The following is a 25,696-nucleotide window of genomic DNA, read 5'->3' as shown; positions in this document are numbered from 1 at the left end:
GTCTGATGGTGCAGATGCGACTTTGAGTCGACAATTCATCTCGAGCAGCACAGAACCTCTGTTACATGTGCATATGAACAGCGGCCGCACATACCTTGTAGTCGCACCAAAGGAACGATTGCGCAAGGACACATGAACTCAGGAAATTCCTCAAGCCCACATTGAGAACGTGCTACAATGTGCTATTCGGTAGGAAGGTGCCGTTGAAATAATATCTGAGGTAGAGCGCCGTGTTCGGAGGGCGCGAGATGGAGGAATTCTGGATTGGCCGATTTTATACCTGGCAATCGCGGCAGCCAAATTCTTGGGTTAGCTTCATGCTAGAATATTGATCTGAGCTAGACAAAAGGTGTCACCGCGTAATGGCGTGAACCCCTGATGAAGGGCAGCACACAGTAATCAATTTCTGGAGGGCAGGGCCAAAAAGCTCAGCGAATAAACGTCGGACATTCATCGTCTGAGCTGACGGCTTCATGGTCAAGTGCTACAACCCAAGTTCCTTGGCAGCTTCAGCTGTCAGGTGGTCCTATAATAAATCATGTCATTAGTGGTGACTTGAACAAGAGTAAACAATGGGCAGCTGGAAAATCGGGGATTGCCCGTGTGCGCCTTGGAGCAATCACACTGGAGTCGTCCCGCAGTCAAGAGAACAGAGCATGTTGTAGCAATGTGGAGGAGGAACTCGGCAGGCAGTGTACGAAGAGCACTCACTCCATATCCACGAATAATTCAGTACCAATGTGCAACAGAGAACGCAGGGATGGAGAATGCAGCACAGGTATGCGAGAATACTCCTGCATCTAGCGGAGCGGATGGGCGACGACTGACCGAGCGACGATCGCGTTGCGGGCTGACTTAGCTCCGCTCCGGTGTCCGTAAATTCCCATTGCTTTCCAGGTGCTGAGTGATCAGACGAGGCCCGGCCCTTTGGATATCAGAGCACGTACGTACCTGTCTGATGTATATTTGACGTGCCAGCGTGCCATGAACATGATATGGGACGAGAGACGTAACTTCCTAGAACCATCCAAGCTGCTCAAACATGCTGAACTCGAGTCCTGCCAGCTGCGGCCGCAATATCTCTATGTATAGCACAGGAAGGTGGATCGATCTGTCATTGAACAACGAAGTCAAACTGACAGACGGACGTTTACAGCGGCCGAGCAGATCACCTAATCAAACCGAACGCACACGTCGTCGCACGCATTACTATCCGAGTGAGTTTGATACTACATTCATGATCAATGGGATCAGCACACAGTATTGTGTTTCCACTGCAGCTGTCACCGTTCTTCCACGCGGCGGAACAGCTTCGGAACAAGGAAGCACGACTCTAGATGGAAATCTATCACCCGTCACCCCGTCTATAGGCAAGAAACTACTTGAATGAGCCTAGGCACAAAGAAACGACAGCAGATGAGACGGATACGGAATGGGATATAATGGGATATACCTGCAGTGCGATATGATTACACCGAGTATGCCGATCAGAGCAAAACCTAATTCCGTAATTGATTGCGACAGATGAAGGGGCAGACACTGCGAGGACCAGCCAGTATTTCGAGGACGACCAGCAACCATTCTAACGACAAAGACCAGTGGATTCCCGAGACCTCTGCTCCTAATCGCTGAGTTATAACTTCTTCCAGAGTTACCGACCCCGGTGGAGTCCACAATGTACGGACGCAATAGTGCAGCCTGAAGAAGATCTTACCGCGAAAATTCAGACGTTCTGGCACAGGTCAGTTCAGATAGCGTTAGCCCTGGGCGAGCCAATCACGCACTGCATCTTGCAGGTCTCTCCCATGTCCCCTTCGCGACATTTTTCTGGAAAAGCGGTTCGACACGCCACGGTTCTCCAGGCCATCACCGACGACCGCCTCGAGTCGCTGCAACCGTCATATCTCGCTCGCGAACCAACTGTATGTTCACCTACCAGACGGCGGCGTGCACACGTAAATTCCCACAGACCATGGCACCATGACAGCGTCTGACGCTCACCTGAGACTATAGTGGCGCTGCCCTCCCCCTTTGGGCTCCACCAGTACATGAGATGGGATGCGCTCTTCGCTCACCGCTGTCAAATCACCAGCGCTGGTACTAGTGCAACTTACAACATCGCTGCATTGTATACCCCTTGTGGTTTGACATTGAGGATCAGGAATTAGTTCCGAAGCGTTCGGCATTGTGGTCACACTTCCCATCTTCTGTGGTTTTCTCGAACCGACATATGGAAAGGTGGCATTTGTAGACGGAGGTACCCGGAAGGCCTGCCATGCCGCGGAGAACAAGCGATATAAAATGGGAGCGCGTTTTCCATGTCAACGAGTGGCTGGAGATCGCATACGAGGGTGAGAGTTCTCATCTGGACACATCTAACGCCATAATTACACAGTTCCCTGCCTCTGGTATAGTCTGCGGCGCGAGACAACGTCCGGAGAGACATAGGTATGTACAGCATCAATTGATCAATGCTGGCTGAGCAAGCGTGTGCGCCGAGCGAAGTGCACTCAGTGACGGCTTGTTTGCCAACGCTGAGTCATGCTCGGAGTCGCACCAAACAGAGACCTGAACCTACCTATCGCGAGCGCCATGTTTGACATGTTCGAGCCCCTACAGATGGCACAGAAGCGACGCTAGTCTCCTCCGAGGAGCCGACACTCTGCGCGGGTGAATATGGGTTGCGCCCCAAAACCCTAAACCGCGACGTGGAGGGATCGTGCAGGGTCCTGCGAACACAGCGGAAAAGTACAGAACAGGACGGAACAGAAGGGCGCCACGAGAACACTATCGGGCATATGCCGGCAGGTCGCTCTAGGTAAGATTGGCAAGGTACGATAAGCGCACCGGCTCCGGGCATGCTCGAGGAGCGATGGTATGAAAGTTAAAACTTAGAGGCTGCCGCGGGTGCCAACGAAAGGAAGGCTCATTTCCTACATGCAAGCGCATTCATAAGCACGTCCGGTACAGACCATTCGCAATGACGGAACAAACTTCGAGCTACGATACCAGAGTGGTTTTGCGGCTGAGTATCCGGTGAGCAGCTGATGCGGATGGAAAGAGGGAAGGGCGTCTGGGGGGAGATAGTGGAGACTTCGTTCGTTGGAATGGAAACACTATGGAAACGGGACGCGCACATCCACAGCAGTTATCGATGAGGTGATGGTTGCGTGATGCAAGTGCACAGGTGAAGACCCTGAAGAGAAGGCAGGGACAAGGAGACCAGCTCAAGTACTCCTGTCAACACAATATGTCCAGGTGGCGCTCCAGACTGACGCGGATACTCCTGGGCTGAAGACGGAGCTATATAGTTGAAGAGCGAGATAGCAAACTGGGCGAGTCATATTTTTCCGTACGAGAGAGCGGAAAAAAGGGGAGCTAGATGCCGCCGTAGGAATTCGCACGGACCAATCTAATTGTCTTTCGCGGGTAGGGGCGTCCGGCAGAAAGCTCTCCCTCCGGCAAATGCAGAACGCACCTCCACCAAACCTACGTCCACAGCGTGCTCCACAGAGTCCCTGTAGATCCGTCTTAGGCAAAACACACGCGGGTGTAGAAGAACATGGATCCGGGCTTCGCACTCCACAATCGCAGCCCTGGAGGACGGCGTGTAGAGTTGAGTTTTGATTCAGCAATCCAGACATAGGTCTGCTGCTTCCGCATTGTTGGGATGAGCGGTATTCTGGTTCTTTCCCGCAACATTGCTGCCATGCTGTAAACTCGCAAATACTTGATATTGGGCCTCATTAAAAGCGCAGATCGCGCCGAGGCTGCCCATGCGTCCTGTCAAAAGGAGTCCGTCATTTCCATTCGCCGCATCTGCCAGCCAACATTCACGCGAAGGTCGTCCAGGGAAAACAAACGCTGCCCTGGCATGCCGAAGTGAGCGGCTCGGGCGGCGATTCGTGTAGGAGCTTCTAGTAGCGAGCGTGCCTCAGGAGAAACGAAGCGGAGATCACAGAGATGCTGCTAGCTCCCAGCGCGCGAATGGCAGCCTTGCGGTCCGCTCGCGAAGCCTCGCCGGCGTGTCCATTGGGACGCACCGGGAACTCCGTGCTCGGGTACATGGCGTCATCCAGGCGGCGGAGTAGTTACAGAAGGGGTGAATATACGTACTCGTGGGTGCGCCTGGCCAGGTCGAAGTCAAAGTCGCATGATCTGCTCGAAGGTAAAGTCTCTGTCCCCGAAAGGCGGAGACTGGACCAACCTGATGGGAGAAGCAAGAAGGTTGGTCGGGATATTCCTCGAGGGCGTACATCCAGGTTGGGTACCAGTCGCTGCAATCATGTAATTTGTAGAGTCAGAGATGATGCAGGTAGCCTGTCCTGGGAGTACGTGAGAGAATAGAACATACAGTCTTGGGCCACCCTAAGGCGAAATGTGTTTATACAGAGATTGAGCAGCCGTTGCGCGAAATCGTGACCAGAGCAGGAGAAGTAGAAGGAGGTGGCATCCACGGATATAAGCGCGAACGTTCTCGAGGAGAGACATGATGCAGATTGAATGGAGCGGAACAGCCGCGCCGTCGAACCACTTCTGCGCAGGAATCTCGGTTGGAGTCCGCGAGTGCGCACAGACCAGGTAAAGTCCCTCTGTAGTAATGGGGAAACGATACGTCGATAGGACTTGCAAGGAGTTTCCGCGCTGGAATTGAGGCACTGGCCCAGAATGGCGGCTACTAGCAAGATCGGTGGCGAATCTTCGATGAGGGATGGGCGTCTAGGAGAACGTGAGATAGATGTCCGGGTAAGGAAATATGCGGGTCCGAGGTTTGCGGCAACGGCCGCCGCGAGGATTCGGTTAGGTAATCGCGGAGGCAGTTGCCGCTCCCAGGTATTTCAACATTCGTAACGCGGTTGATAGGAACTCGAAGACTTTGTGCATGTTCACAGACCACGGACCGACATCAGAGCTCACTGGAGGAGCGAAACAAGTGCGCACGGCTGCAAAATACGACCAGAGACGAGGCGAGTGTTTCTTCCGCGAAGTACATACCCGAGCGGGCGGACGAGGGTTTGGAATTCTCTTCTGATATTTGTCAGGCGTGCTGAAAATTTTCCGGTGGGTGGGTTCTAGCAGATCGCATCTGCGCATCTGTGTCTACGGGGTGACCCCGAGACTCTTCCAGTTTGGTCCTGTCCCTGCTCGCGTGGCTTTGATATCTATGCTCTGAAAATCCCCATGTTCTGAACCCGCTCTCATTCTCACAGTCTCTCTCTCACATCCACAGCCATGGTTGCGAGTGCGGACGGCGACCTCTATGCCCCATACGCTCAGCTCCCCGTTGTCGAGGACGGTATCCAGTCCTCCGAGGACGGCTCAGAGCTCCACTCGCCTATCTTCGATGGTCCATATCCCAGCACCCATGACGGTCGGTCTTCTTATCTTGTCTCGCTGTCTTTAGTCCATCTCACCCGCTATTAAGCCCGGTACCACTTTGGCCCTCTCGACCTCCACGGCGTCGACCAGCCACTCATCCCAAGCGCCTTCGATCGTCCTTACGACCCGCCTCACGCTAGCGCCCATGTCCGAGATCCACAACTCCTCCATTCGTTACAGCCACCGAATTCATCCGTCTCTGGCTTACCATACATGCTGGCTGACCATCATCACATCGTCAACATAGGCGACAGTCCCTCCAGCCTCGCCATCACCCCTCCCAATGCCGAGTATACTTTCAGCTTGCCGCAGAACAGAATTTCCGAGCCGTTCGCCGATGCGCAACATACGTACTCATCGCGCAGCAATTCTTCCTCGTCGTCGAGCGACCGATCACCCCAAATAACACTGGGAACGTCTGTACAGAGGGCCCCTGCGGCGGTCCCGCCTCCCGCTACCGGGCCGGCACGTCCCGTGCGCAGGGAAGCTTCCAGCGTCGTCGTCGCATGTCGTCAATGGTGCGTCGCGTTTTCTCGATTACTGTATCCCTTGATGCTCACTAACTGCACCTAGCCGTGCGCGTAAAATCCGTTGCGACTCGACACGGCCAGTGTGCCACAACTGCACCCGCCGGAATAATGAATGCGAATACGACGCTGTGCCCAAACGCAGGGGTCCGGACAAACGTCCAGGCACCCGCCAGCGCTCCTGCAAGAAACGTCCGGTCGACGATGACGTCCCACCACCGCGCAAGAAGCGCAAGGCGGTGGATGATTTTGACGCTGCTGCCATGTCTTCAGACAAAACTGAGGACTTTACCAGCACACCCATGGTTCCGAGCGTCAGTGGAAAATCCGCGATGCCCAGGCCCATTGTCCCATCCACCTCGTCGAATGGCAATGACGGAGCGCCTGAGGACTTGATTGTCCTCGACACTTCGACAATTCCGCAGCAAAGTCTACCTTCGGCGAAAGTGAGTGTGGGCGTGGATACCGCGTCCCGCCAGGGTATGGTCATGCATTGTGGGCAAAATGCCCGCGCCTTGTCGCCCCGCAGCCGCCCCTCGATTGGGTATTATGCGGCGTCGATGCTCGCTGCGAATCGGTACTCGCACCCTCTTGACGCTGTTCAGAGCCAGCAGCAGGACGTGCAGAATAGATCTATGCATATTCCGCCTTCTCCGTCGATGGAATATTTGCGCACAACGTTTTGGGAGCAGCTCGCTATGACATATTCGTAAGCAGTTTGTGCATCATCCACGGTTCGCGGTAACCGACGCTTCCCATACAATAGGATGAGAGAGCTCACCGACGAGCTCAAGTTTGTGTAAGTGCTTGCGCCGTTCTTCTATCCACCAATGCATTATCTCTGTGATTGTCCTTCAGTTTCATCGCAGGCGGCTATTGGCTCTCGTTCTTCCATCTCCCGACGTTCCTCCTAGATCTACATAATAGTGATCGTCGCTCTCGCACCCAGCCAGCTTTGATCATGTCTGGTCTTGCATTGGCGACGCTCATGAAGTCAAGTCAGATTGAGCAGGGTGCTGAAGGGCGTAGCCGTGCACTTTATCTCCGTGATTCAGCGCAGGCACTGCTGGAGGCGGCATGCAACACCCAATCGATTGATTACAGACTTGCTGAAGCTGCTCTGGTGCGTCGCATCTCTGAGGACGCACCTCATATCTGTAGGCTAATTGCTACGTCATTGCCCAGATCCTCGCACTCTTCGAGTCTTCCTGCCATCCGCAGTACACGCCTGAGCGTGCAGCGAATGCGCTGCAGTTCCTCGACCGGATCATCCAAGTTCTGTCGCTGTGCTCCGTAGACATCCACAATCCGGACACGTCCATGTTTGGATCAGTCTCGGTGCCTGTGGTTTACATGCCGGGCAATTACCGGCCGCCGAAGAAGTGTTCATGTACGCCAATGTCGCACAGCCCGGGCTCGGATCCCATCCACGATCGCTGCCCGTGCTTCTCGTACAACCCACCGTGGGACCCCAACTGGAGCGAGGCGGAGCTCCGTAGGGAGGAGTGTCGCCGCCTGTGCTGGAGCGCGCTCACTCTTGTCACGAATTACACCTTCCAGTGTGCGGCGGTCCACCAAGAACCGCAAAGCTTCGCGCTGTCGGAGCCATCTAATGTGCGCTTCAGTTAGGCTAATTTTTCTTCGTGGGGGTTCTCTGACACCGTTTGGATCTCCTACAGTATGCATTGCTCTTCCCCGGCGAGGCGTATGAGCGCGTCCTGAGTCACAAGCAGCTGTTCAGCCACTGTCCGAAAGAGTCGCTCGGTGCTCTCAACTGCCGCAGCATGCTACTGTTCAACGGGTGCATCCGCCGGCGCGATGATCAATGGACGCCTGAGCAGCGCACCGGGTTCGCGATGGAGGTACTCGCCGAGACACGCTCCATCATGGACGCACTCGACATGCACGAGTGCAATCTCGACCCTGCACTCGTATATGGTTCTCGGGAGATCCTGTATAAGTGCGTCTGCATCTGTGGTGTATTGTATTGGCGTGTGTTCGAAGTTTGTTGACTCATCTTCAGTACCAGGATGTCGATGACACATGAGTTGCGTCGGTGCGTTGGATCTTCATTCCGTGACGGCTGGCTCCGTGCTGATCGAGTTTGGCGAATTCTAGTCTTAGCCGGCTTCAAGAAGTCGACAGCATCACAGCGCCGATCTTCGATCGCCGTCAGGCGGAGGAGTGGTGTAAGTCCATGTCATCATTCGATCATCCGAGGCGATCTTTGACGCATACTCGCACAGTGTACCACCAGGATCACCTCGCAAAGCTCGTCAAGGGCGCTCTACTGCAGCTTGCAGAGACCACAGGACACATACTCTCTCGCCATCCGTTCCAGGTCAATTGGTTCACCGCGCAGGTTACCGTCTGCCTCGCGCTGTGGAACTTCGATCACACCCTCACGCACGCGCTCGAGCTCGCCAAGTCTTTCCTTCTCGGGCTCGACGTATTCAGCGCCTTGTGGCCATGTGCAGGTACGTGGTCTGCTCCTCGTCGCTTACGCTTGGTACTGAACGTCGTCCATAGCGCGACATATCCGGCGCCGGGACGAGCTCCGCAAGAGCCTCGAGGAGGCATGCACCTGCTCCGGCTTGCGCCCGCCGCTGCCTCCGGAGCTGAACCTCCCGCCGATGCTCATGCTAAGAACATGACCTCGTTGTGCAGGACACTACCGCAACATACTCTCTGATTTGACTTTTCCGCTCGCTCTGACGCTGCTTTCTTGGTTTGTGCACGTTGCGTCCAACGGTCGTTGATGTTCGTTTTGTTTCCTGTAGCCTACACTCTGTATCATCTTAGTTCTTATACGTCCAATCACCTTGTTCTTACGCTGTATGTATAGTTCATTTACTGATCTGCGTACAATAGTATCTCCTTGCTCCTGCGAATCACTGATGCTGCAATGTCGTGCCGTACAGAGCCCCGAGCGACAGTATCATTGAATGGTTGCCACGCGTCTATGGCTACATCTCTGAACGTTCACGCCAATGGTTACCTTGCTTGCAAGGTCTTGCGGTATATAAATACGGAATTCATCGATGCATCATCATCATCATTGCTTGCAAGGTCTAATTGTCACGCTTTTCGACTCCCCGGTTCCTCCCGTACATCTGAATCTTGCACGACAAGTCCCCACTCGGCAACGTCTCAAGTTCGAATCTGTACGGTGGCAAATGTCGCAAGCAAGGTCTCTGCGAGGAGGCGGCGCTTCCCTCGTGCTGATGGCTTACGTACGCCATCAGTATCGTCGGCGAGCCTCTTGCCAGATCTCCGACTGAGCATTGATTTTGGGCAGGGCCTATCGATTTACAATTAGCTGTAAGAGCTCCGATACCATGAACCCCGAAATGGGCCCGCCTCTATCGACCAGCTACCCTTCGCGATCGACAATGGCATCGGAACATGACAAACGACGAGGACAAGTTCACTCTAAACTGCCTTTTGGAACACCAAGAGTCGCCCATCAGAGTCAAGGCTATGAAGAACTCACAGGTTATTGAATTGCAAAAGCTCGTTTGGCAGCAGTTAGCGAACGCGCTTGCAGGTGTTGATTCTAACACACTGGCGCTCTGGAAGGTTTGTCATCTTGCTGATTGTCGCAGCCGCAAGCACTGATGAGTCTTGATCCCACATCTAGATTGAGCGACCAATTCCTGCAAATGAACTCAAAGCATTCGCGAATGACCTGCCGATGAAGGACATCAAGACAATTGCGATGAAGCTCGAGCCTCTCGATGTTATTTCAACATCATTCACGGTGCCGCCTGATGATACGTGCCTACACATTGTTGTGACGGTTCCTGCTGACAGTAAGCTTCACCATACCAAGCTCATTCGTAACGCTGGTTCTGAACTCAGGGAATGTCTTGTAGAGAAGCGACGTAGGGAGGAGGATACAGATACATCTGTTGCAAAACGTGCAAAGATTGTTGAAGGTATGTCTTTGCATACGCAGAAATTCGTTCACTGCCACACGTCGTCCCCCTCAGACCACGAGCACCTCATCTCGGCCATAAAGACAAAATACCCCGCGCCGTCCATGGGTGCCAAGGTATCAGAGTTTCGTAAACTGCAGGCCAATTCTGAGACTCGGATCAAAAATGGCCGCCCTTTAGATTACACCAGTCCTCCTATCTCCATCTATCACCCTGTTTTCGCTGAATTTCCGGATCATGCGGCTGATCCCAGCACCATTCCATCCGCCGACATCTTGAAAGCAACGCACGAAATCTTTCAGTTTTCGTCAGAGTTCTATACGGATGAGCCGCAGCGGCAGAACAAAATCAATGAACTTTTTTGTGAACTGCTCGGCATGTCCATCCATCCGATGTCGCCGGGCGATGGGTCCTGTAACGACGGCGCTGTTGTGGCCTTTTGCCCTGTGTTTAACACGAACGCATTGTGCGCCATCGTGCAGTACAAGCTCGAAATGGGGCTCGGTGGGACAGACGCAGCTGTCCAGGGCACATTGGGTTTCGCGAAATGGCAGCAGGTACATGATACAGTCTCTTTGAAGTTTGGCTCCGGTCCACGATTTCTGACACGTTTTGCTTGTTTTAGCTTCAGGGATGGGCATCTGTCTGCTGCTGTCCCACCTTCATCATTGCGATAGTAGGCCCTTATGTCTGTATATTGGGGGCTGTTATTGCAGATGATGTCCTCGTTGAACCCCTCACTGACTTCCTCTGGCTAGGTGGCACCCCTCATCTTAACGAACATGTCGTCACTGCTGCCCGTGTCTTTGATACTCTGAAGACTTGCTTGGAACAGTGGCAGACCTTCTATCAGGGTTTACGACTCCCTACCGACAACGCCCGTCTTTTCGTTTACCCCTACTTCAATTCGTACCGGAAGGACGATCGGGACGTGCATCTTACGTACGTGGACCGGATAGGATTCAAGGATGAAAGGGCTAGTCGCGCATTGTTTGAGGCCAAGACTGATACCGACAACAGAGTTGTGGTGAAGTTCGTCAAGGATTATTCGGCCCGAGGCCATAAATTGCTTGCGCAGCACGGTCTCGCTCCTGCACTTCACTGCTTCAAGTCAATTGGAGGAGGGATGCATGTGGTCGTCATGGATCTAGTGCAAGTGAAGACCTTGTTTGAACTCGTGTGGGACGACATCCCCCAAACCATCCGCCAAACCATCCTTGACGATATCAAGAAAGCTGTATGCTTGCTGCATGACGCCGGCTTAGTATTTGGCGACCTTCGTCCTCCCAATGTCATGGTCGTTGATCAGCCAGAGACAGGACACAAAGGTGCGATGCTTATAGACTTTGACTGGTGTGGAGACGAGGGAGAGGCGCGATATCCTGCGGTGTTAAATGACACGCAGATAACATGGCACGAGGGCGTTGTCCGTGGTGGTCTTATACTGAAGGAGCACGACATGCACCAGCTGGCGATGCTTGAGCCTCGTAGTACTTAGCATGTAATCACTCATGTATCTCTGGCAAGTGTAATCATTAGGTTGTACTGCAGTGCAGTTGCACAAGTACTAGTACTGCATGCAAGAATGGAAGCGAGAACATTTGTCACTGTACACCATCGTACCCTGTTCTTTGGTGATGTAGTACACTTTGTCTGGTGCATGTCTCCGTCGAATGGAGATGCAAAACTTAGCTTTGTCCGCAGGTGTCCAGCTGCAGGCCTCAGCGACTTCATCCCAAGGGGCAGCGCCAATCTGGTGAATCCACACTACGCCCTTGCCGCTCAGCGTCTCTGTGGCTTTGCCCGTTGCGCTGTGAAAATATGTGTTTGACGCTCCTGCTTTCGTTCGCATCTTCCCGCAGTGCGCGCCCAAGGATAACATAAGGCGAACTATTCGAGGTACAGTTCGTCCCACCGTTTTGTCTCCCCTTCATCTACAGGATGCCGCAACGCGGGATGCCTCTCATCAGGGAAAACCTCCCGCAGGAATTGCACCGAATGTCACGGAAATGTGTAGAATTATGCAGATTAACTTTGTTCCAGCGATTATTGACATTCATGATAATTATTGGATATAGATGGCCCCCTCCGACTTCATGCAATAATTCTCATGAATACATGCATTTGTCGCTGAATTTCTCTTGAATTCAACCTTGTCTGCCTCAGGTTCACAATGATACGCCACGAAATGAATGATATTACTGCAAAAGACTGTACTAAACAGATATACTACAATAAGCCGACAGGTATGGGAGTGCGAAGACCAGAACATAACAAAAGGCTGTATGACTATTTAAGGGGACTCAGGATATGGTGAGCGAGTATGAAGGTGAGAAACTGAAAGAGAAGGGCGTGGCTATTACCGGCGAACACTAGTACGCAAAGACTCTTGACACCATTTGCATTGTCCACAAGAATTGAGATAGGGTATCCTTTGCACATCGGTATGACATGCAGATCAGTCCGACTCAACCATGTTGTCCCACTCCACCTCCGCGAGTAGCTGATCTTTTGGCCTTCCATGAGTATTCATCAGTTGATTGCCGCTGCAAACATTGAGTATTAGTTGGGAATTGCAACAGAGAACGCAAGATGACACTAACGTTGCCGCCACGAAGAGATGGTGCATCAGCTTGTGATAAGACCTCGGCTTCCTGCGGCGCATCTCGACCAGCAAGTACATATGGTCCTTGTAAGTGTTATCGAGAGCCTTGCTGACGAAGTCCATGCCCTTGATCTGCTTGAGATTGAAATCTTGAATAACCGCTTCAGCCTGACATCGAACATTGCAGTGATCAGCAAAGAGAGACCATATATAGATAGGGAACAAACCGCAGTCGCCGCCAATGCTGCCATGCTGGGTGGGACCTCTAGCTCATCCTGCAGAGTGGTCAGTGACGACCTGAACTTCTCCGGGAACTCAAGGCCAAGATTCGTGTATTGACCAGTCGTGAAGTAGGCGGCGCGGATAATATCAATGATGACATCATTCTGGAAGGGCTTCGACCTATCAAAGGCCTTCTGTTCATCAATCAGTTCATAGCACCCCCCTCTCAACAAGTAAATTCACACAAACCTCAGGAGTTTTGGGGAAAATGTAGTTGTACTTGCGTAGCAGTTCACCGTTGTCCTCAGAGGTATTCTTGACAAGGTTCAGAGACACGATGGCTACACCAACAGCGGCCTTCTTCACTGCTGCACGAAACAGTGCCAAACGGTGCGCACTCTGCAGTATCAGTAGAGATCATCAGCAGAATTCATATGCAGCATAGAGAACGCACATAGGATGTCAGCGGCGTGACGTAGCAATCAATTGCACCGTCCTCCAAGCGATGGGCAATGTCGTTCTCGCCATTATATCCCAACATGTCTGCAGAGGTGATCAGCGCGTCGAGAGCAATCCGTTCAACACCACCAGTAGCAACAGGAGTGATAAGATCACCCAGAGTCTCTGAAGTCAGCGTGAAGTCCTCTTCGCGCCCAAACACCACCTGCAGACAACCGACACTAAAGCTGCGCTGCATTACAGCTCTGATCTCCGGATTTTGCGCCTTGAGAGAAATCTTCGCAACCTTGCCAGCAAAATAAATCTTGACATTGCTTCGCTCCAGCCAAGGCTGAGTATTGGAATCTGCCACTGGACGCTCTGAACCAACATCGTCATGGGTGACCAGTCCAGGAGATAAAGGACGTTCCGCCTTCACCACCACTGACGTCTTTGCTGCCTTGGCTTGGAGTACTTGCATGCCCTTTGTTTTCCTGTCATGTATCGTTGGCAGCTGAATCATGTAGCTGGGTGAGTAGCGGCACATGAAGTCCACCTTGTTTACTCGCACCTCTTCAGCAAGTTTCTTCACACGCTGACTCTGCCTCTTCTAAGATCTTGTATTACTCGCTATCCAACTACAGCTTTCTCACTGGGACTCACTGGTTTCACAGCCATCGTTACCATAGCAGAGGCTTCAAGTTCTGAGTCTGATGACTCGTCGATAACCTGATTGCGGCGGGTCCACTTGAAGCCTACGGACTTGTTCTGATCTACAACAGATTGGGGAGGCTCCTCGTCGTCATCCAGTTCAACAGGAGACTCAGATTTGAAGCTATCGTCATCAGTCGTAGGAGGGTGGCTTGAAGTCCTCGGAAGGTCTGACAAAGGCAAGGGGCTCTGTGGCAGGTTATTGACATGGTCTGGGTGTGCACGTCATTCCTTCTACTCATCATCTGCATCTGACATGGCTCACCAAGTGCACGGCTGATAGCCCATCCCACCTTCTTGAAGTCACAAATAATATAAGTGGACTCTTCTGCGAAACATGGTGGGGGAACTCACTTCTCTGGACAGGTCATGCACTCCACCGTGTTCCTCACGGTATTCACCTTCGCCATCCTCCAACTCCTCGCTACCGATGTTGAGAGATCGATCTTCACCATTCTCATCAAGTCCTTCGCTCATGTCTGATTCTTCGACTTGTGTACTGACACCTTGGCTTGCCTGGTGCTGTGTGGTCACAAGTGGCACTATAGAAACATGCGGTGAGTTGAGATAATTGTCTCAGTACAGTGGCATACCTGCGACATCTGAGTCACTGTCGTCAATGCAGGCAGGACGATATTTGGCGGCTACAAACAATTATGGTGACGTTCCAATAACACTCTGCAGTCGTCAGACAACATGCTTACCGGTCTTTGAGGGCTTCACGACTCTGATTTTCTTACGCTCTTTGACACCAGGAGTGGCTGCAATATTTAATGATGCATAAGTCGTGTTGGTACGTTCATGTCACCGGAACCAACTTACCTTCTTGGTCAGCAGCAGAGGCAGCACGCTTGCGCTTGCGCTTGTCAACTTTGCCCTTCACCTTGACTTTCTCAGTCTCTTCTGAGTCTGCAGTGCCAGCTTGAGAGGTGTTTAATGACTTGCCCGCCGGAATATTTGTACTGGATGCAGATTTGTTGGCCGTGCCCTGGCGCGACTTCTTTGGAACCCAAGCTACGACAGAATGAAGGTGAGTGGATAGTCTTGCAGGTGTTATAGTTTGACTGCAGCCTACGACGATTGTCCATCAGAGCTTGTTTGGCTGCTCGTGGTAATCTTGCTGTAGGGGCTAGTGTTGGTGTGGCAGTGGTATCAGTAGAGTGTTTGCAAGCTATGGGCAAGTTGGATTACCTGTTGTCTCTTGCGGTGCATGCTGAACCTTGCTAGCAGGAGGAGGACCATCAATGTTCGACATCTGTCCCACACGGGCAGACTGTCGTTGTGCCATGGTGACGTGTCAACAAACAGCAAAACTTGAGCGAGAAAGTGGATGAATCAAGGATAGAATGAAGACTAGGTGAGTGAGAGGACGAGATATCAATGAACGTGTAGACAAAACAACTTTCAGGAGAGGGTGGGCTACAGTAAGTAAGTGGAGGTGAAGATGAGAAAAGAGGTAAGTGACGGATGGAGTTGAATTTATGAATATGTCTGAATTTGCCGCGGCCAGATTATCCAGCCTAGTTACTCCGATTATTTCCTGCGCGCATCAATTATTTCCTCAATACAACGGTCATTACTACACGGAAAGTGGCTTGCTCATCGTCTCCTCCAGCAATTCGCACCACATCAACACAGTCATGCTACGCTGCACAGGATGCAAGGCTTCTTTCGATCATCATGGACCATATATCCAGCACCTTCGCAAAAGTACGATTCCGGCATGTCAGGTAGCGCGTCGCGAAGTTGAGGAGTCCATGCACCGTCCTCTCCGCAGAGACTACCCTCTCCGTGCCTCGACCCGTGCACGATCTCAGTCCCCCGTCACGGAACACAAGGACCTATCAGCATCACCCTCCCTGTTCGAGGGTGATTTTTTCGGGAACAATTACCAGGAGGAGGATTTCCCATTCCCAGAGGATGCCAATCGGGTCGATGATGTACTTGAAGTCAATCACCCAGACCTCCACAAGGACACGGTGGATGAATACAGTGATGATGGTGAGGAGGACGAAGAACAGGAGGCTGTTGGACGTGATGCCGTTGAGCAGGGCTGGGAACCGCCCAGGGAAGATACAGGAACTGCGGCTGACAGTGATCTTCGTATGGATGTTGATGAGGATCCTGAAGCAGATCCTGCTCCCAGTCCACCCGGTGGTGTACCGCCGCAGGCCCACGAGCAGCTTCGCAATGCGCCATCACATATTGATCTTTTCGGAGGCATGGCTGGAGTGCCGATTCATGGCGCCTTTGAGAGGCACTCAGGATATCAATCATACCTGGACAATGTAGAAGGTGGCAAGTCCAACGAATGGGCCCCATTTATGTCTTGTATCGATTGGGAGGTTGCGCGATGGGCGAAGCTCCGCGGATCGGGCTCTACTGCATTCAGTGATCTTCTTGCTATACCCGGGGTACGATGATCTATATCTTCCGTCACGCAGAAACTCATTACTCTAATTCAGCTACAAGAAACCTTGGGTCTCTCCTACCGAAACACTAATGAGCTCAACAAGATCATCGATATGAAGTTGCCTACACGCCGACCCGCTTTCACGCACCAAGAAGCTCATGTTGCCGGTGAAGCATTTGATATGTTCTCGCGTGACATCGTTGAATGTGTTCGTGCGCTGTATGGTGACCCCGAACATGCGCAGTATCTCTCATTTGCACCAGAACGTCATTATGCAGATGAAGACAAGACACAACGGTTGTATCATGATATGAAGACGGGCAAATGGTGGTGGAGCACACAGGTACATTCAATTTCTCTAGTACAATGCATCGCATGCTCTGACTCCAGATCTATTCCTCAGAAAGTGCTCGAAAAGGAGAGTCCGGGTGCCACCATCGTCCCAATCATACTTTCATCGGACAAGACACAGCTAACGTTATTTCGTAACAAGACCGCATATCCCGTGTACCTCACCATCGGAAATCTACCGAAGGAGATTCGCCGAAAGCCGTCGCGTCAAGGTCAAATCCTTCTCGCATACCTGCCAACGTCACGCTTGGAACATATCAAGAATAAGGCAGCACGTCGCCGTACCTTGGCGAATTTATTTCACTCATGCTTAGCTCGCATAGTGGAACCTCTCCAAGAAGCTGGCAGGTCAGGGATTGCAATGGCTAGCGGTGATGGAGTTGAGCGTCGCTGCCATCTCATACTGGCCGCATATGTCGGGGATTATCCGGAGCAATGTCTGGTGACCTGTGCGTACACCGGAGACTGTCCTGTGTGCGACTGCCCCCACGATGATCTTGGTTCTTTTCCTTGCGAGTACGACTATCGCGACCTTGATGCTGTCTACGAAGCACTGGATTTATTAGGCTCACCAAAATTCAATGAAGCCTGTGAATCTGCCAACATCAAACCCATACAGCATCCATTCTGGGAGAAATTACCGTATGTCGACATCTTCCGCTCCATCACTCCCGACATTCTTCACCAGCTGTACCAAGGAGTGGTAAAACACCTTCTTTCATGGCTCACTGATGTATGTGGTGCGGCCGAGATTGATGCACGTGTGCGACGTCTACCTCCGAATCACGATATCCGCATCTTCCACAAAGGGATCACAAGTCTTTCACGAGTCAGTGGGACAGAACACAAGCAAATGTGCCGTTTCCTGCTTGGTTTAGTCATTGATATTCCTATGCCCAGAGACCTGTCAGCAGCGCCTCTAGTTCGTGCGACACGGTCTATTCTGGATTTTCTATACCTTGCACAGTATTCCGTTCACACCGAGGAGACCCTACAGGCTCTGGACGCGTCGCTTATGGAGTATCATGCCAACAAGTATATCTTCGTGGATCTGGGAATACGTGATCAATTTAACATTCCGAAGTTTCATTTCCTCGAACACTACGCCCGTAGCATCAGGCTTTTCGGCACTACTGATAACTACAACACGGAATCCACTGAGCGGCTTCACATCGATTTCGCCAAGGATGCCTATCGCGCAACAAATTGTAAGGATGAATTTCCACAGATGACCAAGTGGCTAGAGCGGCGCGAAAAGGTGATCCACCATGCAAAGTACATAGTCTGGCGTTCCCACCAAGCCGTGTCAGCCGAAAATATCATCGCGGTTGCATACGAGCGTCGTTGGGAGCCGCCAGACATGGCTTGTGCTCTTCACCAGAAAATGACTCGGCATCCCACTCGCAAGGGTGTCGACCTTGAACTCCTCGCCTCACCGTCGCATTATGGTGCGACATTCTTCGTCCCGGCTCTCGCCCGATTCATTGCTCAGTACAACAACCCCACACTCTCAATCCAGCAGATTGAAGAGTGCGCAGCAACGATCCGTTTTCCCTTCCACTCGGTTCCAGTCTTTCACAAGATCAAATTCTGGAATGAAGTGGTCCACGGCAAGGAGACTTTGGATTCTATCCATGCCCATCCCCGCATCTTCGATAAAGATGGCGATGTCGTAGTCCCTGCCCGTTTCGACACTGCGCTCATCCAGGTATGTGCCGCACGACTCGAAGACTTAGTGGGATCGACACTCCAAGGTACGTATGTAATGAACTCTGTTAGCACGATTGTGTCTCTGACCTGAGGTTCTTGCTCCATATAGCGAAGCGCGTTGGACAGATTCGTTTAATTTTCTCTCTGCCGTCATCAGCCTTGGGACTTTTTCCTCACAACAGTCCTCCACCTCGCCACCTTGCTTACGTGGAATGGTTTTCGAAATTCACGGCATCTCCTGACGCAAACCTCAAGATGTACAAGGTGAAACGGACACTCAAAGATGGTGCAAGGCTCGCTTCTGTTGTGCCTCTGTCACTGATCCAAACCAGCGTTCATCTCCTACCAAAATGGGGGCGTGCCGTACCTGCTCACTGGACGAGTGAGAACGTCCTCGACCAATGCTCTACATTCTACGTGAACCCCTTCAAAAATCGGCATACCTACTTCAATTTATATTGACATCTTTGTGCGTCGGTCGTGAACTAGTAGCGTACACAATTCACATGTTCCAGTAATAATTATTAGTTTTTTCAATGTGATTATCGTCGAAGCCAAAGGAATGAGCACGCTTTCCTACAATTCACCAGAAAACGTCAAATTTATACGCATTCTCTACAATTGTCCTATGAATTCTTCACAATGGCGCCGGGAGGTTTTTCCTGATGCCTCGAGCTGGTCAGGGAATACTCAGATATGTCGTTATCGTCTCAGATGAGACGTTTTCTGCCTTCCGTACAGACATGACCTTCGTCTCTCGCCGGTGTGGATCAACCGTCAATGTCCTGTTGGTGTCCAGGGACTGGAAAGATCTGGTGCCGTATTCCTGGCTCTACGAGTCTATTACTATGCACACATCAGCACAACTTGAGGTGGATGCCCTCTATGAGAAGTTAAGCAAGAATCCTACTCTTGGTGTATACATCCGTAGACTCCGTCGCTTTCAGCGACCGCATCAACGCCATCATCGCCTGGGCTGGTGGCAAGTTACAAACACTCTACTTGTCTATAGACTCTCGTCATGCTGGCCGTAGTCGCGGCATTTATCCCCCACATCCGGCTTTCCCTGGCTTCGTGAATTCTTTGCAGACAATCAAAAAAGCGACTGCTGCTCGACCTCTTGGACCAGATTGACAGAGATGCAGACACTCAAAACGCCGTTGTTGAATCTATTTTACAATGGTCAAATCTTGTGAGACGTTCCCTTGGATGCTCTTTGACACTGCTCGTAGTGTACTACCAGGAGCGGGTTGATTTCAGTGATCCGCTCACAAGGATGTCCTCTCGAGTACTTGCGCCTGTGATACGGGGCGCACCATCCCTTAGAATAATATCTATCGGCCCATCTTTCGCCGAGCAAGAGGCATCCGAAGCTCTGAATGCCATCACAGCGAAACACAATCTCCGAGTTGTGCTTTTACGAGCGAAGGCCGATTGCAAAGTCAGCGAAGATATCCTTAGTGCATTGTATGATATTCTGTACTTCACCGATGATGACAGGTAATGTCTGAAACCTCATCTACTATGTTGGTCTGACAAACAGGCTTAGTACTGTCGCTCTACGAACTCCTGTCCGCGCGCAACCGGTATCTGCACTCAGTCTTCCAGATCTCCCAGACGAGATATGGTCACGAATTCTGGCGTCCGCATGTGCATCATCCCAACGATCTGGAATTTACCGAGGACCTACTAGTGCAGTCCCTTGATGAACGCGTCAATGAGACAAGACGCAACGTTATCCTCCAAGAGGTTCCATGTGCGTTCTCTTGTTCCAATGCAACGTTGTCCACTCATCGTCTTGATTGTAGAATCTCGGTGTGCCTTTCCTGTTCTCCCTATCCATCATACGGGATTCGTCGATCGTTGGAATGTTTGTCGAACAGTTAGAGTCGAACCCTAACTTCGTGCCTCTCGTTCGTGTCCTGCGCACACTGTCCCTGTAGCACAAACCCGCAGCGACGTTCTGCGAGCCGCTGAGTTCGCTCACCCGTGTCATGTCGACTTTCCGCGTGTTTCCAGAGCTCGCAAACAATCTGAAGAACGTCTCGCCTCTGGTGTCTCTCTCTCAGAGGCTGCGGGAACACATGATGGACATCTTGGTGCCTCCACATAGCTTCGATCCTTTCCCAAACCTGCGCACCCTGTCGCTGAGCAGGGGCTGGACGAAGTTCACATCCAACGACATAGCATATGACGCCTTGCCTAGGCTGAAGGCTCTGAAGATGGTAGACTGTGAAACGCCTCGTGATTGATCTGTTTACTGAGATGCGGTGAGTCCACTATCTCCACCGCTATGGTTTCTTAGGTCTTATTCCACTTAGGCTCCCTGAGCTGAAGGAGGTCCATCTCGACAGCTTCCAGGTCGAAAATTCGTGTCTCATCCAGCAGCGTCACGGCGTAAAGCTTGAGCGCCTCACGACCGAGGCGACGCGCAAATTTGACACAGTCCAAGTGATGTGCTCGATCTGTGTCCTAACATTGTTGAGCTCTACATCATCGATCCTGTCATCGTACGTAGCATCCATTCTGCATCTCATTCGGACAGTAACCGTTGCATTTCTTGAACATCCCCCGCCACTTAAATTTCTGTCCAATGCGGCACGACACACCGCGTTGCAGCGTATAGTACTCCCGTGCGTCGCCGTGCAGTATGCTAACCTTCGCTGATGACATGACACCCTCTAACACGATTACCGCAGCCCGGATAGAGAATTCAAGAGCAGGGCCTGGCTCGTTGCGCTCTCAGACATTTGTTTACCACCGAAATTTCGCTGGTCTCATGATGAGTGAGTGTTCTCAGCATCCTTAGTGCTCAATCCGAGTTGTTTAATATTTACTTCTGGCGTGGGTCGATTATTTCAGGGCCGCGTTGCGACATAACCCTCTCAGGCAGAGTGCAGAGCGGTTACTGCAGCATGGAGTGGCATTTCCGAATTATGAAGGAAGGAGATGGACCAGAGTCTGAACACTGGCGTCGTGGTGTGTTCAGCACCGAACAAGGAGCTCTAGGCCTGCTGGAACACTCCTTGGATGTACATCGTACAGATGCCATACAGATGTTCCGTGCGGTGCTTCCTTCCTGCCACTGCTACTTCCTGCGGTCGACGTCTACTTTGGTCTGTTTCGTAGCACGGGCCTTGTGGGTTATCATCAATTCATTATTTATCACTAGGTGATTCTGAATTTGTCTTTCCTGGTCGGGCCAGCTATTTGAATCACCCCGTTCACATTGTCCCACAGCCTTCGCGATCGGTATACCACAATACACTACTGGCAGCAGGATTCATAATCGTGTTCTCCAGCCGCAAAGTCGAAGAGAAAAGACCAAACCGCCTGTATTTATCTCTTAATGTAATATCACAAGACGGGTAGTATACAAAAAATACAGAATGGACGAACTTCGCACCCGTACAAGTACATTTACCGTGCGTTCTCTTCCGGGCCCATAAACCACATAAAATATCTGACATCCAAGTTACCGCAGCGGGGCACATCACGAATACTCAGCGAGCGGGATGATCTTGCCTGCAACCCCCACGGTGAGTAAAAGGCATAACGACCGCAGCTCCACAGAGGACGCACCGGTGTTATAATACGACGGCATCCGCTTTCGCCGCCCGAGCAGCTCTACATCCCCGCTATCGAAGAAAGAATACCCAGCTACGCATAGGCTGCTCAGTAAATGGCATGGACAGAAAGGGTGAAAAAGAGACATACGCAGGAAGGCGTCATCGTCGTCGGCGACGCCGCTATTGCCGTTGATCGGCCGCCCGGTCTTGGAGTCGCGCAGCACGCCGGCGTGGTCGACGAACGGCTCTGGGCGCTGGTTCGCAGAGAGGTGCAGCTGGATGAGGATACGCTGCATGTCGATCAGGTATCCCTGCAGCGTGTCGAGGAAGCGGCGCGTCTGGAGGTGCTTCGACGACGCGCACCTGTCCGAGCCGCTCAGCCGCGCGTACCACATAACAAATAAATAAAAAACACATACACGGAGATACCCTCGTCCTTGATGATGTACCCGATGCCGTACCCGTCCGCCGCGACAGGCCCGAACCCGAACAGGCGCAGCGCGGGGTTCCCGCAGTTCGACGTGGACAGGATCGACGAGCTGAGGGTCTGCCAGCCCGGATCCGTGAAGATCGACGGCAGCGGCGGTTTCCCGAAGCAGCTCCCGCACGACGTGTTGCTCAGCGGCGACAGCGGGCGCTCGTCGTCCGACGAGTCGCCGTTCGCGTTCCCGTTGCGGTTCGCGCTGCCGATCGCCTCGCGCTCGCGCTGGAGCAGGCAGTAGAGCGCGTAGAGATGCCTGCGGGGTGAATGTCTCGGAGTCAGAAGAGGATGGGGAGAGGATGGGAAGAGGACAGACCTGTCTTGACCGAGGCCCTGCGAGCACTCCTTGGTGAGCTTCGAATGGGTCTGGCACGCCTTCCGGAGCGCAACGACCTTCTGAGCATGGCTGGCTTCGGAGAAAAATGTCTAATATGCGCATGACGTCAGCGTTTGGAGGGGCGGGGGTGTAAGGCGACGCACCTTCACGAAGTCGGCGCTTGCTGGCTGCACTGTGCGGATCGCCTCAGTGCGCCCGTGTAAGAACGCCTTCGTCATGGCAGGTTCATACGTGCACTCGATTCTCCCTATGAAACACGTCAGCGACAGACAAGGCCAACATGGGCGCGGCGCGACGCACCATACAGCCCATAATACGCCGCCTGGAACGCCATCTGCACATACGCGTCGGGGGAGAAGCCGTGGCTGGTGATGAAGTTCTTGCCGTACACCTTGAACTCGAGCGCCTGGCAGTCGTTCTGGCAGATGAGGTCGCTCAGGCGCGTCTCGGCGAAGCGGATGCCCGCGCGGAGCTCGGGGAAGAGCGTCCACTCGAGCTTCTTGGGCGCGGTGTCGATGAGGTACGTCGGCGTCGGCGGGCCGCCGCTCCCCCGCGGGTGTTTGTACGACTTGGCGAACGGCGAAAGTGGCGCGTGGAAGAGCGTCGGCGCGGAGGGGTTGATCGAGCGCGCGAGGAGCATGAGGCCTTCGGTAAAGATATCCGCGGCGAATCTGTGTGGTGTGAGAGGTGAGGAATGGATAATGGGAAGGTCGAGGGGACGCACCGAAGAACGGTGTGCCCGTCGACACCGGTGTGCTCGAAGTTGATGCCTGCAGCACCGTCGGCGCATACAATGATTTGCAACTGCAGGATAACTCATGAGCCTCGTGACCGTAAATTCCGCTGGACGACATACCTTGTCATACCACCGGTTTGTGCACGTCCCGACCTGCACGCCGCCGCTGAGGTTGTACGTCCCGCACAGGAAGTTATTGCACAGCTCGGCGAGGTTCGACGGCGCGTCGTGGTCGAGGCACACCACGAACAGCGCGTTGTCGACGATCTCGAGGCAGGACTCGTTGTTCCTGTTGCTCGCGAGCGCGCGGCGGAGGGACGACCATATCTTGCGGTTCTCCGTGGAGAGCACGCCGATGGAGTTCCGCGCGACCTGCGGGGAAGCACGGGGTGTGAGATGAGATGAAGACGAAGAAGTTGGAGCGGCGGAAGGGGAAGAATACAGTACCTCGTGCACCGGCAGCATGTCCGCGTCCTGGACTATGGCTTGCAGGTTCCGAAGGACCTCCCGCTCGGTAAGGACCGGCCGGTTCTCCATGTCAAGAACATCGAACCAATCTGAAAACGCGGAAATGCACAGACGTCAGCGGGGACCTCTATTTCAGCTCAGAAGCAGAGAAGAACAGAAGACAAAATCGAGAAAGTTCGGCTCAGAACAGGAAGTAAGACCCAACATAAACGGTCGGAGATGGAAAGAAGGCACATCGAAGAGATACGCACAGAACTGTCCATGACGGAGGACGACAATGTGGCGCGAGTCCTCGTGGACTTCCATCTTACAGCCTCTCTATCACCGTGAACGGTAACGGAAAGTTAGTGATGGATCTGGCGTATGAGAAAACGCGACGAGCACGCACGTCAGTCGGGATGCGCGCGGTGCCGAAGAGGCGGGTGTATTGGTCCATGTCGAGGGGTGTTGCACGCACAGAGTCAGGCTCGAGCATGCCTGCGCGAAGATCATGTATGAAGCCGAGCGAGGAGACGATGAGGGAGGCGGCACGGGGCAGCTGCGAGCCGCGATCAGGGGTTGGGTCATTTCTGTGAGGAATGTCAGCAATACCGACGGAAGTGAGCCAGGAGGCAGACGCACTCGAGGACGAAGAACGGGTTGAGGGCGAGCACGACGGGGTCTGAGTGGGAGAGGTATGACTCATACCTGGAGACACTGATAAGCCGAGATACGCGGACAGGAAGAGTCACGAAATATTACCAGAACTCCTCGATGTAACTGCGCATACGAGTCATCAGCTCGGTACAGCACGTCTGGCACGAATGACCTACCTGGCCTTGTCCTTTGCATAGGCCCTGAGGCGGTCCTGAATGCGTGGCCCGTCGCCCCTCAGGAAAGCTTCAACGGCGCGCTTGGTCTCGAGGTGTTCCCGAGGCTCTTGGAGGCCTTCGAGGGCGGCAAGATAGCGGCGGCACGAATCCTCGAGAGGAGGAATTGGGAGCTTGGGGAGCTCATCCTGGCGGGCGAAGGTGCGCGACTCGGGCGGGTTCAGCTCGAATCTGGTGATGGGGTTCGATACGGCTGTGATATGCGGCATTCTGTCCGGTTCCAAAGTGCGAAGTGAGATGAAATGTGTGTGGATACTTTACACGTCTACCGCGAGAGAGAGAGAGAGAGAGAGAAAGAGAGAAGAAGAGGTATAAGTTACTTGGGCTGAGTGGGGGTTGATTAGTGTGCTTATATGAAGGTGAGGAAGAGACCGAGGAAGATTGAGTCGGAGTGCCTGTCCGAGGACAGCAGCCCCGGATTAGTGTGGAATGCGGGGCACTCGATCAAAGCCGTGCCTGGCCTGTGCTTAGCCCCACATCACCTGCTGGCCGCCCTTCCGCTCCCCGCACTACCCCGCGCCGTGCTCCTCATCTTCGCCACCTCTCACTCCGTTCACATGCTCCGGACTGTCAGCTCGCGGTACTAAGCCACCTATTTCCGGCAGAAATCGGTACGTCGCAGGACTCTCGGGAGACACTGCGTACTTTGAGATGCGTATCATGATACATCTACCCTGGGGCAGAATGTCTTCACCGATGGATCACGGAAGAGTAACACCCCCATGACTGCTCATTCGGGACCTGGCACAATGCATATAGGGAGATAGGGAGAGTAGTGACAAAAGCTGCAAGCAGGCCGTCATCCTGAGCCTCTCCAGTACACACGATGCGGCAGGCGTTTCGTATACAAGAACGCGGTTAAAACATCGCGCGCCCTTCGCGAAGCCAATTCCCTGGCAGAAAGTTGACGAAAAGAAGATCCCAGATCGTCCTTTTACCTTT

General features: G+C 52.9%; 6 protein-coding genes across 6 annotated transcripts; 4 read left to right on the top strand and 2 right to left on the bottom strand.

Moving 5' to 3' along the window:
- Positions 1 to 5,232: 5,232 nt before the first annotated feature.
- On the top strand, positions 5,233 to 8,560 carry SCP_0301520 (hypothetical protein; the record flags this gene model as incomplete). Its single annotated transcript, XM_027755549.1, has 11 exons — positions 5,233 to 5,371; positions 5,426 to 5,897; positions 5,953 to 6,615; positions 6,673 to 6,705; positions 6,765 to 7,029; positions 7,092 to 7,520; positions 7,586 to 7,866; positions 7,936 to 7,962; positions 8,025 to 8,095; positions 8,153 to 8,383; positions 8,436 to 8,560. The coding sequence occupies 11 exons, from the start codon at positions 5,233 to 5,235 to the stop codon at positions 8,558 to 8,560; spliced, it is 2,736 nt and encodes a 911-aa protein (XP_027611350.1).
- A 751-nt stretch (positions 8,561 to 9,311) lies between these two features.
- SCP_0301510 (hypothetical protein) lies at positions 9,312 to 11,342 on the top strand (the record flags this gene model as incomplete). Its single annotated transcript, XM_027755548.1, has 5 exons — positions 9,312 to 9,485; positions 9,547 to 9,718; positions 9,782 to 9,844; positions 9,899 to 10,401; positions 10,470 to 11,342. The coding sequence occupies 5 exons, from the start codon at positions 9,312 to 9,314 to the stop codon at positions 11,340 to 11,342; spliced, it is 1,785 nt and encodes a 594-aa protein (XP_027611349.1).
- A 960-nt stretch (positions 11,343 to 12,302) lies between these two features.
- Positions 12,303 to 15,108, bottom strand: SCP_0301500 (hypothetical protein; the record flags this gene model as incomplete). Its single annotated transcript, XM_027755547.1, has 14 exons — positions 12,303 to 12,390; positions 12,448 to 12,617; positions 12,677 to 12,865; positions 12,921 to 13,070; positions 13,126 to 13,623; positions 13,681 to 13,719; positions 13,773 to 14,032; positions 14,086 to 14,116; positions 14,175 to 14,362; positions 14,414 to 14,464; positions 14,525 to 14,581; positions 14,643 to 14,834; positions 14,896 to 14,949; positions 15,012 to 15,108. The coding sequence occupies 14 exons, from the start codon at positions 15,106 to 15,108 to the stop codon at positions 12,303 to 12,305; spliced, it is 2,064 nt and encodes a 687-aa protein (XP_027611348.1).
- Positions 15,109 to 15,577: 469 nt separating this feature from the next.
- SCP_0301490 (hypothetical protein) lies at positions 15,578 to 18,756 on the top strand (the record flags this gene model as incomplete). Its single annotated transcript, XM_027755546.1, has 4 exons — positions 15,578 to 16,234; positions 16,286 to 16,576; positions 16,637 to 18,338; positions 18,404 to 18,756. The coding sequence occupies 4 exons, from the start codon at positions 15,578 to 15,580 to the stop codon at positions 18,754 to 18,756; spliced, it is 3,003 nt and encodes a 1,000-aa protein (XP_027611347.1).
- Positions 18,757 to 20,011: 1,255 nt separating this feature from the next.
- SCP_0301480 (hypothetical protein) lies at positions 20,012 to 20,546 on the top strand (the record flags this gene model as incomplete). The annotated part of the gene is made up of 3 exons (XM_027755545.1): positions 20,012 to 20,050; positions 20,103 to 20,156; positions 20,238 to 20,546. The coding sequence occupies 3 exons, from the start codon at positions 20,012 to 20,014 to the stop codon at positions 20,544 to 20,546; spliced, it is 402 nt and encodes a 133-aa protein (XP_027611346.1).
- Positions 20,547 to 21,787: 1,241 nt separating this feature from the next.
- SCP_0301470 (Putative mitochondrial carnitine O-acetyltransferase) lies at positions 21,788 to 24,963 on the bottom strand (the record flags this gene model as incomplete). The annotated part of the gene is made up of 15 exons (XM_027755544.1): positions 21,788 to 21,819; positions 21,877 to 21,954; positions 22,012 to 22,226; positions 22,283 to 22,600; positions 22,661 to 22,770; positions 22,825 to 22,928; positions 22,982 to 23,352; positions 23,406 to 23,485; positions 23,538 to 23,789; positions 23,865 to 23,974; positions 24,137 to 24,203; positions 24,274 to 24,454; positions 24,507 to 24,572; positions 24,627 to 24,644; positions 24,698 to 24,963. The coding sequence occupies 15 exons, from the start codon at positions 24,961 to 24,963 to the stop codon at positions 21,788 to 21,790; spliced, it is 2,268 nt and encodes a 755-aa protein (XP_027611345.1).
- Positions 24,964 to 25,696: the final 733 nt, after the last annotated feature.

The sequence above is a fragment of the Sparassis crispa genome (assembly GCF_003851025.1).
Source record: "Sparassis crispa DNA, contig_000002F, whole genome shotgun sequence".
In the NCBI taxonomy this organism is placed as follows: domain Eukaryota; kingdom Fungi; phylum Basidiomycota; class Agaricomycetes; order Polyporales; family Sparassidaceae; genus Sparassis; species Sparassis crispa.
This window is presented reverse-complemented; position numbering and strand designations above follow the sequence as displayed.